The 15,225-nt window shown below is 41.3% G+C and overlaps 1 protein-coding gene across 1 annotated transcript; it reads right to left on the reverse strand.

The window, feature by feature from the left end:
• Positions 1 to 491: 491 nt before the first annotated feature.
• LOC134187633 (uncharacterized) lies at positions 492 to 4,289 on the reverse strand. Its single transcript, XM_062655785.1, has 4 exons — positions 4,202 to 4,289; positions 3,722 to 3,817; positions 3,411 to 3,647; positions 492 to 3,345 (listed from the first exon to the last, which is right to left on the reverse strand). The coding sequence occupies exons 1-4, from the start codon at positions 4,287 to 4,289 to the stop codon at positions 794 to 796; spliced, it is 2,973 nt and encodes a 990-aa protein (XP_062511769.1). The 3' UTR covers positions 492 to 793.
• Between the last annotated feature and the right edge of the window lie 10,936 nt (positions 4,290 to 15,225).

A 15,225-nucleotide genomic window follows, 5' to 3' on the forward strand; every position in this document is an offset into this window, starting at 1 on the left:
AATTGTCTCCCAGAACTTGTTTGCTCATTCAAAACAGGGTTTTGTCTTATTCTCTAAACCCTGTTGATGTCTGTTGCTATATGTATAGTCACATTGCTATATGTATACTCCCATTCTAACAATTGTCTTTAGGCAAACACACAAAAACATACTGAATCAACTAATTTATTGTTTTCTCATGCAATACAATTTAGACATCATGCAGCATGCCAAAAGGTCACCTGGTTAGACAGCTGCCTCAGGAAAGACAGGCATTCTTTGTGATCTAGTCTATTAAGATGTAGTTTAGGTAAACAGACAAAGACAGCATTCTGTAGACCACTAACAAGAGTTGGTTACATATCATCAGTAGACTAGCCCACAGAGACAAAATAGGGATTGTAGTGCCATTGTTGGTCATTAGTTTCATTGGAGATGTGGCATAGTAGCAGCAGCAGCAGCAGCCAAAGACTAGGTAAGAGTAATTTAGAAACGCAAACTTCTAACCCATCTTAATTAATACATTTTGTCCTCCTACATAGTACAGATGAAGTCAATAGTATACTGACCTCTGTGCCAATAAAACATATGTCACCACGCTGGCATTGGTACTGCCAACAGTGGCAGCTACAACACCAAAAGCAGCACCAAGAGCAGCAGCAGCAGCATGCAACAACAACAACAGCAGCAGCAGTACGTAGCAGCAAAAACAATGTCAACCAAATCTACTGGACAAAATAGTGCAAAGCAGTTCCAATGATATAAAAAGCAAATGATAACTAAAATGTGGTATATCAAAATAACAGTACAAAACCTACGAAATACAACAATCTCTATTCTTCAGCAAGGAAACATATTCTACCAACTGGTATCCAAAAACTTCCTCCGCTTGCAATCTACACCCAATGTCACATATGGTCTTTATCAGTAATTGGCGACTGGCTTTGCCACCAAGTTGGTTAGTCCACATGTCTAGTGCCTTTCGAGCTTGCAAAAAGAACTTGTCCCTGTTCTCTCCTTTTATCTCTTCTATTTTGTTGATCGTAAATAAGGAAGAGGACAAACGCGAAACAAGTTCCTCCCAACGAGCTGAAAGTTTGCTTGCCACTTCTGTAATCTCATCAGATGTGCATATGCTGGCTGATCTATACTTTAGCATCTGTTGTATTGTTCCTCTAGGAACATCATATTCGTCTTCATGAAACCAACAGTCTAATGCAGCTTTTTCATTTGGATCTAATTTCACATCACGTCTGCTAATGTTTACTCTTAGTGGTGTGGTTCCACTTGGTTTGTACTCGTCTATACATACTAGCTTAGTGGGATCTACAGGAACAGCTGGTCCTGAAGGTTGAATGTTTACTGAAAAGTGGAAATTAGGCAATCCTGGTTTCTTCACTTCTTCAAGCTTTTTGGTTATAAACAGACGGATGCCTGTACATAAGGAAGCAATTTCATAGCATGGTCTTGTTGTGTCAATGGTCAAAATGATGTATTTCTTTGAATGATAAGCCATTTCTAACATTACATCTTTCTCAACTCGATACACAGAGTGGTGACGTGTCAACATTGGCTCGTCAGGATATTCCTCGATGCAACAGGTCATTAGCCTGAAATGCAGCTGTTCGGGAATAAATGCAATTTGGAAAGGAGAAATAATGAGTGAGAATGGTTTGAGATCGTTAGGATTGACTGGAGCAGCAGCTGCTAGTGGCGAGTTTGGGTCAGACTCCAGCAAACAGGGAACGAAGTATTCCGTTTCATAAGAAATTGCTAGTTGAGATGGTGGAGATTTAGGGGAGAGCAAATAGAAGCAATTCAACAAATTCAATACGACTTCGTATTCTTCTTCTTTTACTCCTGCCTTTCTAAGGCAATCCTTCATCAGCTCCCAGTTAACGATTCCTGTTGTCTTTGCTTGAGTCCAATACATACAAAATAACCCAGAAGGATAATGGACTGATGCAATAACTGAGAAAACCGTAAAAAGCCAATTTGGTTTGGTGACGACCGTATCCTTCAATTTCTCACTTTTCTGAGGGAATATTACTGATCCGGCGTCATCCAAATACACCAGAGCCGCACGCACTTCTTTCTCTTCAGAGATACGACACAATCGATTGGCCAAAGCCAAGATATCTTTCACATTAGACAAAGCACTGCCCATCTTCTCTTCTAGACCATCGCAGATTTTCTCCAGCACCGCCCAAGTCGCTGGTATCAAACTTTTAAATGACACAGAATTTGTCACCTTTCCAATGACTTGTTTCACTGCAACTACACCCGGATCCTTGATTGGAGATTCTGGATTGGACACCGAGTTTTCAACACGAAAAAACCAATCATCAGGTTGCTGGCTTGGTCGGTAGATGTGCTCCGTAAATTTCTGACCAAAAAACTTCTCAGACAGAAATTTATTCTGCTTCTGTATCATCTCTTCACTGACTTCGGCGATGTGTGTTCCAATCAAGAACATAATTGGTGATGCGCATGTCAATAACTTGTCAAGAGAATCAATTAAATGGTGACCCTTGGCTCTTGCCAAGAAAGTCGCAGATGCCCATAAAGACAAAGCATCGTAATTCTTTTCGATCCACATGTTAGGAATCGGGGTTTCTTCCGAGTCGGGGGAAGAACGGTGAGACGATTCGGCCTCGTCATTGAGAAACTTCCTTGCATCAAACACGACAAAAACGATACTTCTCGGTGTGATGGCTTGTTGTTGACCAGGAAGAAGGAGTTCCTGACCTCCTAAATCCCAGATGGTATAGTAAACTTTTGATTCTTCTTGCTTTAGAATATCGCGATCACTTTGAAACTGCTTTATAGCACGACCGATTCCTTCGGTCAGAACAATGGCTTCATCCAATTTGGCGTTGCTCGTGCTGCTTTCGGCATCACCAATAGATGCAGCTGCTTTGTCTAGTTTGTCTGTGTTTGTCTTGATTGCAGTATCTTGACTCAACGCAGTCGCTTTACGCGGCTTGCTTGTGTTTGTGCCAAATTGACCGTTTGCAGTTTGTCCATCTTCATTGTCGGCACCTTTACTACCCGCCTCGTTTACATTAGAAGCATGCTGTGCATGGATCGCTGCTCTAGCTATTTGTCTGTCTAAAAATTGCTGGTCTTTGTCATGCAAAGCTCTCCAGTTGCATGCTTCACAAACGGCCACTTCTGCCTTAGCCACGGGCGTGCTCGCTTCACATACCTGGAACTTCTGATTGAGCAAGGATCGTTTGAAAGACGACTTCCCCGTTCTGTCCTTGCCCACGATGACAATCTTGACTCGCGTTATTTCAATCGATCCTTGCTCTAGAGCTCGCACAAATAACTCACCAACATCAGAGCCCATGCTCGTCACTGTCCCTACAACAATATCACAGCTACAGTCTGCATACTACAATCTATCTCGAGTGACAAGATTAACTCACTTGGACACAAGACAAAACTGATTGTCATTCCATTTGTCAATCCTGCATCAGACAATGTTTGCTCATCACGTAATTGCTTTCCTTTCACAACGAGCAGTTGATCCATGGATGAAGAATCGTCCTTGCTACCAAGTTGCTTCTTCAGTGTGGCAATAGTATCAGATGCTTTTGCCTTCAATTGCACTTCTTTACCATTTAGTGACTTGGCTACCAACTTGAGCCATTGACTCTCAAATGCTAAAAGTGAAGCAACAATTGTGACCTCATACAAATCAAGCAATTTAGATTAAATAAATTGAGTAGTTAAATACCTTGCTGGTCATTGGCAGGCTGTTTTGTAACATTTTTTTGGGTTGCCTTTTCCTCCAGCGCTGACTTGGATTTGCAGTATTCCAGTCCTCGACTTGCTGTCCACAATAAGCCACATAATATTACTTATGTATTGCCTATCACTTCTAACTATACTATGTGACAACACAACATGCAGCTGTTGCTGACTAGGCAGGCAATGTCTGATTAAGAAGGATAACACTTTCTTTCCACATACTTTCTTCATCTTTCTACAAACCATTAAAGCTGCAATATAAATAAACAAATATCCCACTAGCTATCCGCCCCTCCCCACTATATCCCAATCCACTTTGAATAAACACCAACAAAAACATGACCAAAACAGCAAACCACGTATGTCATGCCTGAGCCAGAGGTGCAACTGATGGCAGTGGACAATGAGGCAAAACCAAATAAACTGACAAAATTTCTTGCCTAGCCTAGATGAAAGAGTGGATTACCTGTACTAGCTATGTGATTACACTTGAAACACATTTGATGCGCATTCAATGCAGTTCCCAGCTGTGGATTCAATGCACATCCAGCCATTTCACACTACTCTCTGTTCCAGTTACTTTGTGTTAAAAGTTTAGTAAGTGACTATTGATAGAGCTTTGTATTTGTTTACCACACTCACATGTTAAGTGATATCCCATTAACTGTACATTTAGACGTCATATTACAACACAAAGCTGTTAGCTAACAGTAGAAGAAATCGCAGGCTATCAAGACCAAGAAGAACGAGAAAAGAAGTCAGAAATACCAAGCAACTACTCGAGAAATAAGACAACGTGTGTGTTGATTTTAAGGCAGCGGACCAGTGTAGTGACCTTCTTAATTGGTTACTTCCTCTATTAGCAGCATTCTTGTTGTAAGGCCATACCTTCTTACTGGGATTTGAACCCTAGCGACCTTTGATATGCAAAAGTTTTAGCAAACCAACACATACGCCTTCGCAACCTAACTATTTAAAAATCCGGGAACTTGCGGTTTCCAACGCTAACAAGATCGTCACTGTCCGCCCTATTGCGCAGAAGTTAGTACAGATTTTCAAAGCGCAAAGTCAACGCGAACAGAGACTAGGCTCGGAGTCATGTTGTAGGCGTGACATCACCTGTAGCTGTCAGTGCCATTTGAATCTGGTTAGACCGCCAATGCGCATTCAATGTCGTTTGAAAAGGCCTGCATGTTAACTAATCCTTTACTTAGTCACTACGAGCGCGTTGAGCTGAGAACCAGCTGTGTTTAGCTGTCACAGAGCCACAGATTGGGAGTTAGGGGAGGGGCAGCAACCTAGGTGTTAATTAGTTGAGTGGCGAGGCTGCGCATTTGTTTGATATTATCACTGATTATCATATATATCTTATCATGTTTGTTGATTACCATATTATGGTTAATTAAACATAAAGGAAACACACATGTCCAAGTCTTCAATATTCTTTGTACACCTTCCTTTTGCTAAATCTACATTCTCATATTCCTAATCTTCACTTTATCTCTGCTTGTGACAAATCACAATACTTTACCACAATGTTTGTGCTTGTAAAATAGAATGTGATGCTGAGGTCTCTACAAATGTTACACTTGATAGCATTGTCTGCAAGAGAATATGCCAACATTTAGCATCACACAAAGTTTAGTGTGGAGACAGCCTCTTGTTTGCAGCAGTTAATAGTAACCACAAGAGATAAACATTCCACAACTGTAACACATCTTGATAGTGCAGGCAGTTTGACAGACAAACTGAAATAGAAAAGACAAGCTCTCTACACCAGGTAGCTTCCATATCAGAACACGTGACTAACATAGCATTTCCTAACGTGTACATTCAAATCACAATAAAGTCACAGTTTCAAATTTGTGTTGCAAGTTCAATCAGTCTATTCTATCCAAAGTCACATAACTGGAAGTTATACAAACAAGCAGTGCATTCATAACTTAATTAACTAAAAAATCATTTACAACTTTTCTATCACCATAAACAACCATTATCTATTTTATATCCTAATCATGTTGTTTACATATTGTAAACCCAATACAGACTTGATTAATTAAATGAATAAGCAAATGATAAAATGATATCAAAATCAGAAAGTTGGCTGTTACAACTAACCTGTTGCAATAATGCCTTCACGACCAGGCCCTAAATGTTTCTCGATTTCAAGTTGCTCTTCGTAAACCTGACTGGCATCTCGGTATTTGTGTTGGTCCTTCAAACTGCTTGCTAACCAACTCAAGGCTAAAATAGAAACACACCAATCAGTCACATCATCTCTTCCAGTCATCTTCTCTCTTCCCAGTCTGTCAGACCCTCCCAACATCTTCACTGTCAACCAACCCAAACATTAAATAAAGTCCAACATCTAAATAATGCTAATCCTCTACAACATGCATGATTAAAATATTGCTGTACTACTTTAACATTCCAACTATTTGTGGTATTAATAAAACAGTGACTACCTGACATACTGATGTAATAATGAAAACACCAGCACGGATGCCAATGCCATAGTGTGTAATCAACAGGGTATGACTTCATTGGATTCAAAGTTCAGTAGGACAAATACACGGGCAGACTACCATATACTGCACGTGCAAACAAGATATTACAACTGACTCAAGAATGAAGTTTTATCGTGCAAATTCACGAATCAAGTACAAGTAAAAAGCCATTTTGTCGTCAGTGTCTACTATGCAAGTAGATATAGCAGTGACAAACAGACATACAGACAAACAAACAAATTGACAAAAGGAAAGGCAGACAGACAGACCAACAGACAGACAGACCAACAGTCAGTCAGACAGTCAGACAGTCGGTCGGTCGGTCAGTCAGACAGACAGACAGACAGACAGACCCACAGACAGAAACAGACAGACAGACAGACAGACAGACACACACACAGACACACAGAAAGACAGACAGACAGACACACAAAGAGACAGCCAGCCAGACAGACACAGACACAGACAGATATAAACACAGACACAGACACAGACACAGACACAGACACAGACACAGACACACACACACAAAGACACAGACACACAGACACAGACACACAGACACAGACACAGACACAGACACACAGACACACAGACACACAGACACACACACACACACACACACACACACACACACACACACACACACACACACACACACACACACACACACAGTACATTAAACAATGAAGAAAGCAACACAGTGCAAAGCCTCCATGTACTATATCTTTGCAGCTTGGATGAAGTCAAAGCCAATTAGAAGAGTGTGAGAAAGAGACTGACATCCGGTCACGTACAGAGCCCAGATCACTAAAAGCTATACAAGCACAAGGAACAGAGTGGTTTGGGTGGAGGCATGTCTAGTTGAGAACCACATGATTACTGTAGTGGATTCACGACAATCTTGTTCTGCCTCAGTGTATTGCCTCAATCAGTGATCACGTGTTACATCTTTCCTTAGCAGGTCGGTTGGTCCTACCCATACATGTTATTATACCTAGCATTTCCACAGGTCGGTAATTAAAAGATAACATAGCTGCCCTTATCTCAACTCCCAACTGTTTGATATCAATAAACTACTACGTGATTACATCAAATTATTGATGTAACAAACCAAGTAACCCAAACTCTACCATACTAAATTGATCTGCTGTCTTCACAAATGTCCAAAAATTCATCACAATACTGACCAAAAGATTAACAAACACGCAACATACACAGAATGAATGACATACACCAACTGATATAGACTTACAGTGTGTTCACTATTTAAACAATTTTACAAATGTACATTATCTTCAGCAACAATACAATCATGACTCTTACTGGCAGCAATGGTGGAATTGTTGATAGGAAAGGCAGTCCTCTTGATACTTAGAGATTCTCTAAGTAGTTCTTCACCTTTGTCAGGACTGCCTTTCCTGACCATACACTCGCCCAACATATGTAAAGCTGCAAAGAATACAAACCCAACATGTCAGTCACACTGTACAACATTTGCACACAATACTGTTACTCAATATTTGTAAACAATTACAACAAACAATAATAAATAAACATTACTTTTACACACACATACACAAATGTACACACCTTATAACTTAATTAAATATTTAACATCTCATACATATAAATATGTATATACGATGAGACAAACTAGAAATAGTCATCCCAACAAACAAGTTATTTAAAAGAACTGGAAACGTCTAGCAAAGTGCAGTGCTACATCTAAGCTGTTTGAGTAAGACACAACACCCTGCCTCACTTTCTAAAGACCTGTACACACTAGACACTGGATCAGGATCCAATCTGAATTCAATCGTGATCTGTTGCATCCACACATGATCCACTTTTGACTGATACAGACCAATAGCAATAAATACAGATCCACATCTACAGGTGGTTTTGATCCACATCAATGATCAATCCAGATCCGTTCAATTCAATTCTGTATTGCAAGTGAGCATTGCCCTTCATGTACGTTAGTGTACAAGTCGTGTGCACCAAAGAGGCAACTGCTCTTGTGTCTAGTTGGGCCCAAGAAATGCAGAGCTAGTTGGACTTGATAAGTAGACGTTTGACATACACAAAAGATCACGTCCACCATTTCTAATACATGCACACGTCATATACAATAGGGTAGAGATAATGTTCCAAGACTACAGTGTGGACTCTTGCAATCTAGATCTGATTGCAATTGTCAGGATCTAGATTCTATACAAATTAGTTTCTGTACTAGTGTGGACATGAATTTAGTGTCCATCCCCCACTATGATCACAACATGTCCCTTAAAAGTTTGTGAAAAATATACTAAAACTACACATAAACTAAGGAATAAATAAACATTACTAAATATGACAAACAACTGTTAATAGAATAGATAAATAGACAATTACAGTAGAAAACTCTCAATCTAAAGATACTGTAAATTAATTAAATAAAGTTCATGAAGAGCTAGAGACACAACAACACAACCGTCAATGACTCATCTCTCCCAGTCCTAGTCTCCCTTCACAGTCTGTTACACTTTCCCAACAAGTTCACTGCTCAACAGAGACTACAGACTAGACATAGTACATCTAAATAAAAGCTCATTATTATAGACTGATAGACAGCAATCAGACAGACAGACAACTAACTGACAATGAGACAAAAGTGTTGACAAACAATTTGTGGTAGACAGACAGATAACAGACAGACAGAAGACACACAAGCAGACAAACAACCAGAAAGACATACAAACAAACAGTTGGTTTATTCTCCTTACTCTAGTGACCCCTGCCAATACAATCTACAGCAGGCAGACAGACAGACCGACAGACAGACAGACAGATAAGCCGCCCGACATAGATAGAAAGATAAACAGACAACCAGTCAAAAAGAAAGACAGTAGACTAATACCCCGTTTACACCAGCATGCATAGCAGCCGAGCCTCACCAGTCCAGCATTCCAGCCCACGTTTACATGACACACTCAGAAGAAGGAAGCCAATGCGTGTCATCAACATGCGTTAGTTACTTCAGCTTGACAAAGGACAACTCGTGTTAGCTCACGTTTGCAATGGACACAAGCCAAGCTGCTCACATTTTTTCTCTATGGCTTTACAACAGTCATATAGAGAGTGTGCAGGACACATACGAGACATCGTACTATTTATACGAGACGTAAATCTATCGCCAGTTGTACCAAATGAGCATGCGCGGCTCGTTTTCCAGCATGCTACGTGTTTACACAATGTACTTGAACTGAACCAGCCCACTATGGTCCGAGTAGAAATACTGAGCCTAGCTGGCATGGCTCAGCTCGCGTTTACATGTACCATGAAACCAAGCCAGCACGGGCTGGCCCTCTTACAAATGCTCGTGATAAAGAGGTATAAGAAGCAGGCTGGTAACATATGCAAACAAAGATTGTAGCCACATACCTTGCCATACAGGCAAGCATGCAGGCACAGACAAGCATGCAGTAGAGCAAGCAGGCACACGAGCAAGCAAATAAGTTGACATGCAGGCACAAGCAAGAAAGCAAGACGACAGGCAAGCAGACAAGCAGGCAAATCCACAGGCATAGAAGCAGCTACATAACCAGGTAAACACTCCAACACACAGGCAACAGGCAGGCAGGCGAGTGGACAAGCAAGCGGGCAGGAAGGCAGTCAAGCAAGTACGCATACATACAGGTCAGAAGGAAGGTGAGTATATGAGCAAGCAATGAGACATACAAGTACAAAGAATATACAGACACCACAACACATGCATACACACACAAACAAACAAACAAACAGACAAACAAATGTGTACACGTGTACATGCAGTGACCAAAGTAGAAACATGGCTGATTACATAAAAGAGAGGACACGAGTCAAGACCCCTTCAACAAGTCACTAGCCAAACAGACAGACACACAAACAGATAAACAAACAAACAGACAACACAAAAACAAATACACCCAATGATTTTTAATAAAAATTTTACTAGCAAACAAATGTCATTTTGTTAACATCTAATGCTTACATCTACACAATGCAGGAATCCACAACATGAAACATAACACTACACATAAACTAAAGAATAAATAAACATTACTAAATATGACAAACAACTGTTAATAGAATAGATAAATAGACAATTAGAGTAGAAAACTCTCAATCTAAATTTACTGTAAACTAAGAAAAGAAAGATGAATGTGCTGTGTTAATATCAATACATGCAACCACATTATACTTAACACAAACACACAATACATACTTCTATTGCTTAATTAATTAATTCATTAGTAAACTAAGAAATAAAATTAAAAAGTAAATTTATGGTAAGATAAAGCTCATAGTTACTCACTCGCTGCAGTATCCTCTTTGTTGTTCAAAGTCCGTCTCAGCTCAAGGGCTTCTTGTAAAACCCTCAATGCATCTTCCAGCTTCCCTTGCCTACTCAGACATACTCCAAGTACATGGAGAGCTAAAGATACAACAACACGACTGTCAATGACTCATCTCTTCCAGTCCTAGTCTCCCTTCACAGTCTGTTAGACTTTTCCAACAAGTTCACTGCTCAACAGAGACTACAGACTAGACATAGTACATCTAAATAAAAGCTCATTATCTACAACACACACACACACACACACACACACACACACACACACACGACAGACAGACAAGCAGACAGACAGATAAACATACAACCACACAAAAAGAAAGACAAGTAAAGACAAGGAGGCAAGCCAGCACACAGCCGGCCATGCAAGCACAAAGACATGTGGGTAGTTGAGCACACAGGCAAACTGCAGGCGAGTACACAAGCAGACATGCAGCCACTCAAAAACTCACCCATGCAAGAAGTCAGGCAAGCAAGCAAGCAAGCAAGAAAGCAGGACAGCAGGCAAACAGGCAAACTGACAAGCAAGGAAGCAGCTATGTAGCCAGTTGAACACTCCAACAAAGAGACAGACAGGCAACAAGCAAAGAGACGAGCAAGCGAGCAAGCATGCAGTGAAAAGCAGGAGGGCAACAATTTTAGTTCCACAACTACTTAATATCGATAATAATCAATAAATTATTAACTAATTAATAAATAAACAAATGTTGATAGAATAAATTTTTAGATAGAAACCTCCAATTTATTATGTAAATTTCCTCTATATACTGTAATCAATTACAATAGATATTGACGTTTATATTACGTTTACAATGACCAAGCCAATAGAGACCGACCAGCCTAGACAGGTGTTCCCAACAAAGTGTGAATCGTTGAACAAACCAGCATGCATTTACAGTGCTTGTTTAGAAGGGAGCCAAGTAGGTGTGACTCATTGTCATGTGTCCTTGTCACGTGGTAAAACATGGACGTCACAGCAAATGCTTTCCGTCTGTTCTTTTTGAAGGATGGCATTGGGTGTGTAGACAAAGTGGCTCATGAGACTACAGACTACAGGCAATGGAGCTATTCTTTACAAGCGTTTGCAGTCTAGGAAACGAGCAATGCTACTCACTGCTCTTGATGATGACTGCTGTGTCACAGTTTGTGTCCCTAGAACAAGACGAACAATGAAAATGGATGCAATGACTCGTCATCAGACCATGCCATGTCCAAGAATACATAAGCTGTGCATGCCTTGTCCATATCTGAGTGAGCTATCCAGCATACTCCCGTTAACATGGCTCAATAAGACCATGCTGCACCAAGCCAGCTTGCTTGATTTTAATGAGCTGAGCCAGCAAGCTCCAACCACTCCCAGCTTGGCCCGGTCACATTTACACTGGCATGTTCGACCAGCAGCACTGAGCTGGTGTGGTCCCAACCTGGTTGAATGTGCCAGTGTAAACGAGGTATTATAGTGAGAGGAACTCATAATAATGAAAGTAACAAATATGATTATCTGAGATACTTACTGGTAGCAAGATTTGATTTATTTCCTGGAACAAGATTTCTTTGAATATTTAGGGATTCAGTCAGTAATCTGAATCCTTCCTCATACTGCCCTTGTTGAGTTAAACAAAACCCCAACTGATGAAGTGCTGTACAAACATAAACAATAAATATCAATGATCTCATACAGATACCCGCTAACCAGCAGGTGAAGAAGATGGAAACGTAAATGGTCTGACTACGTGTGACTACTAACCACAATATTTGTCTGCGGGCCCTGGACTAGCAGCGGCGGAGTCATACAGCTGCAAGACACGCCGGTATGATGCCTCTCCTGCTGCGTAGTTTCCAGAATTTATATATTTCTGACCAGTTGTAACCTCAGCTGCAAATAAACAGTAAAACAACTACTACTTTATTATGTTCTTCTCTACAAACATACCTTCAGCTTCTTCTAACTCCATATTGTCGTTCTGCGACCTTCAACCTCCGCGCCTCAAGCGCGCGCATAGAAATGTCTATAAAACAGTTTTAAAATCACTATTCGGTATCTATTACGATATAGAACAAAACTCAACTCTTACTGTTTCTATCAGTTATTGATAAAGGAAGGTGGAAAGAAGGATGGAACAAGCCAGCATGCAATAAGATCTGAAATAGCTACAACTAGCCAATACTCGCAGAGTTTCTGCTGAGGGTGGCGAGTCACTACGTAAGCACAGCGAACGGAAGTTTTAACAGTCGAGTCCTCGAAAGGGGTCCCTGTTTGTCTTGATGTTCACTCGTCCGGCAGCATCGCGCGCCGATCCGTTGATCCGTTCGGTCGCTTTGCGTGCGTCTACACGAAGCACCGCCCCGACCCTACAAGTCACGCCCAATCTGTGGCCCGACCATTGGCATTGGTTAGCTGTAATGTACGAGACGATACTCACGTATCTAGCACAGGCGAGAGAGTTCAACAACGGACCAGACTAAAAACTCACTTTTCTGCTGATATTCGACTGCTTTGTTGCAATGGTTTCAGTAAAAGCTTTACGCATGCGTGTCACACATCAAATTTGTCTCTCATGCCGACGGGTGTGCGTCGTTTTGCACTCATTTTGCAACTTCTCGTCAAGGCACTGGCTGCAGAGGGGAAATCGAGTTGAAGGAGAGCGATATCAGGCGTTAGGAAGTACGAAAGGTGGAAAAACCACGCCAAGAACGAGAAACAAAAATCAGAGTAATTATACGGAAATTTGGGGACGCCGTTATGTTGATTTTACTGTTTAGAAGACGCAGGCGGAGACAGTGGAAAGACAGAGAAGGTACACGCTTATATCGCGACGGAATGTGGATATTCTGTGGGTAGTAGGGTGAGGATACCGGAAGTGGAGGTGGGGAACAGGCAGCAGGTAGTGGGATAGGTAGTCTAGGAACGTGAGGAATAGGATGGCAAGAGCATGTTGCTGTTTGGGTAGATTACATGTAATGAGAGTTGACAGCAACAGGATGTCTGTTGCAAGTAGGAAAGACAAACAAGACGTCAAGCTGCAGCTGACAAAGAGAAAGCCGTTCATGCCAAGAATGAAGAAGTAGTAGATCAAGAAGACAATCCTTTAGAAGTAATTCTCGTGGAAGAAGATGGAGACAAAGTGCCATCATTGTCTAGTGACAATGTTAACACAAGACGGTTAAGATCCAGCAGTGAGCCAACAGAGAATAGAGAAAAAGACAAGAGAGAACAAGACAAATGCGTCCCAATTGACTGGCTTACATTATGAATTGAGATGCGAAAGTCCAGAGTCTGAAATTAGATAATCAAACTTACTTATCAACGAGGACTATGGCGAGATGAAATCTGAAGACATGGATGACATTATCATGCATGGTGAAGACGTTCTGGTTGAAGTTGGCGAGGGAATAGAAAGCGAGCACGTGGAGTATGAAGATGGAATTTCCAAACAAGTTATTGTAGTGAGACGTTGACCTGCAATTTGTTTTATTGCATTTGTGGTAAGTTGTAGTGTCCTTCGTTCATTGGAAGGTTGAGGAACCATTTGCTCAGGATTCTGTCTCTCAGGAATGTTTCCTTGTATGTACAATAGCTAGTCAGTAGAGGAGAGTTTTTTACTGTAGGTTTTCCTGCCTGGTTGTTTGTATTGTCTGTTGCTTGTATATTTGCATCCACATTGCACGTCTGTTGACTCTGTTTCAACACATTCTTTTCACAGGGATTACCCGGCTAATGTGAAGAACCTGGTGCTGCTAGTGCAGATGGACTGGCAGGAGACAAAGGTTTCCCATATGAACGTGGACCACATAGAACTCTAGGTGCAGCAGAATCCATTGGACCAACCGGATGTGATGAAAGTCGTGGAGATTGTAGAGAATGTGAAGCACAGAGAGAGGGGAGAGCAACAGGAGTGTCAGGACAAACTGGAGCAGAAGGCATTGCAGGACTGGAGGGCCCATAAGGTACACGTGGTGAGCATGGACAACTCGGACTTCTCAGTCTACCGGAAAGAGTCATGCATCTGCTGCATATTTTGTTCCTGTATGATCAACACACAGCAAACACGGCCCTACAACCTATTAAAGGGATACACACCAAACAGATGAAAAAGTGAGAATTCATTCAATATATAAATGCAGGTACAAAGGTACGATGAGTGCTTTCACACACACACACACACACACACACACACACACACACACACACACACACACACACACACACACACACACACACACACACACACCACACAGGTTCTCACTAGAGATTTTTGGGAGCATGGCGGGATAGGCAGGTTCACGACGTCTGGACCTGCACGCTGGAGCCGACCTCAAGTGAGGTAGACTTTGCATTGTAGCTATTGCATGTAATGTACATTCAAGTTCCCTGGCAAGAGAATCAACTTCGATCGCCAGTAAGCCTTTTTGGCAATGCTCATCGATTTTTTGGCAAGTTTTATAGACGAACTACAGAAAGATTGTTTAGTCAAGTCAGGTGTTGATTGACGTGGACCACTGTCATTGCTTCGCGTGAAGCCATGACTAGTCTAGAGTAGATTCTAGGTGTACACTTCCCGGACAAGAGGTGTGCTTTGCTTTCCGGGTCACTGGAAGGGCATC

This window comes from Corticium candelabrum, chromosome 12, assembly GCF_963422355.1.
Source record: "Corticium candelabrum chromosome 12, ooCorCand1.1, whole genome shotgun sequence".
NCBI classification, from domain to species: Eukaryota; Metazoa; Porifera; class Homoscleromorpha; order Homosclerophorida; family Plakinidae; genus Corticium; species Corticium candelabrum.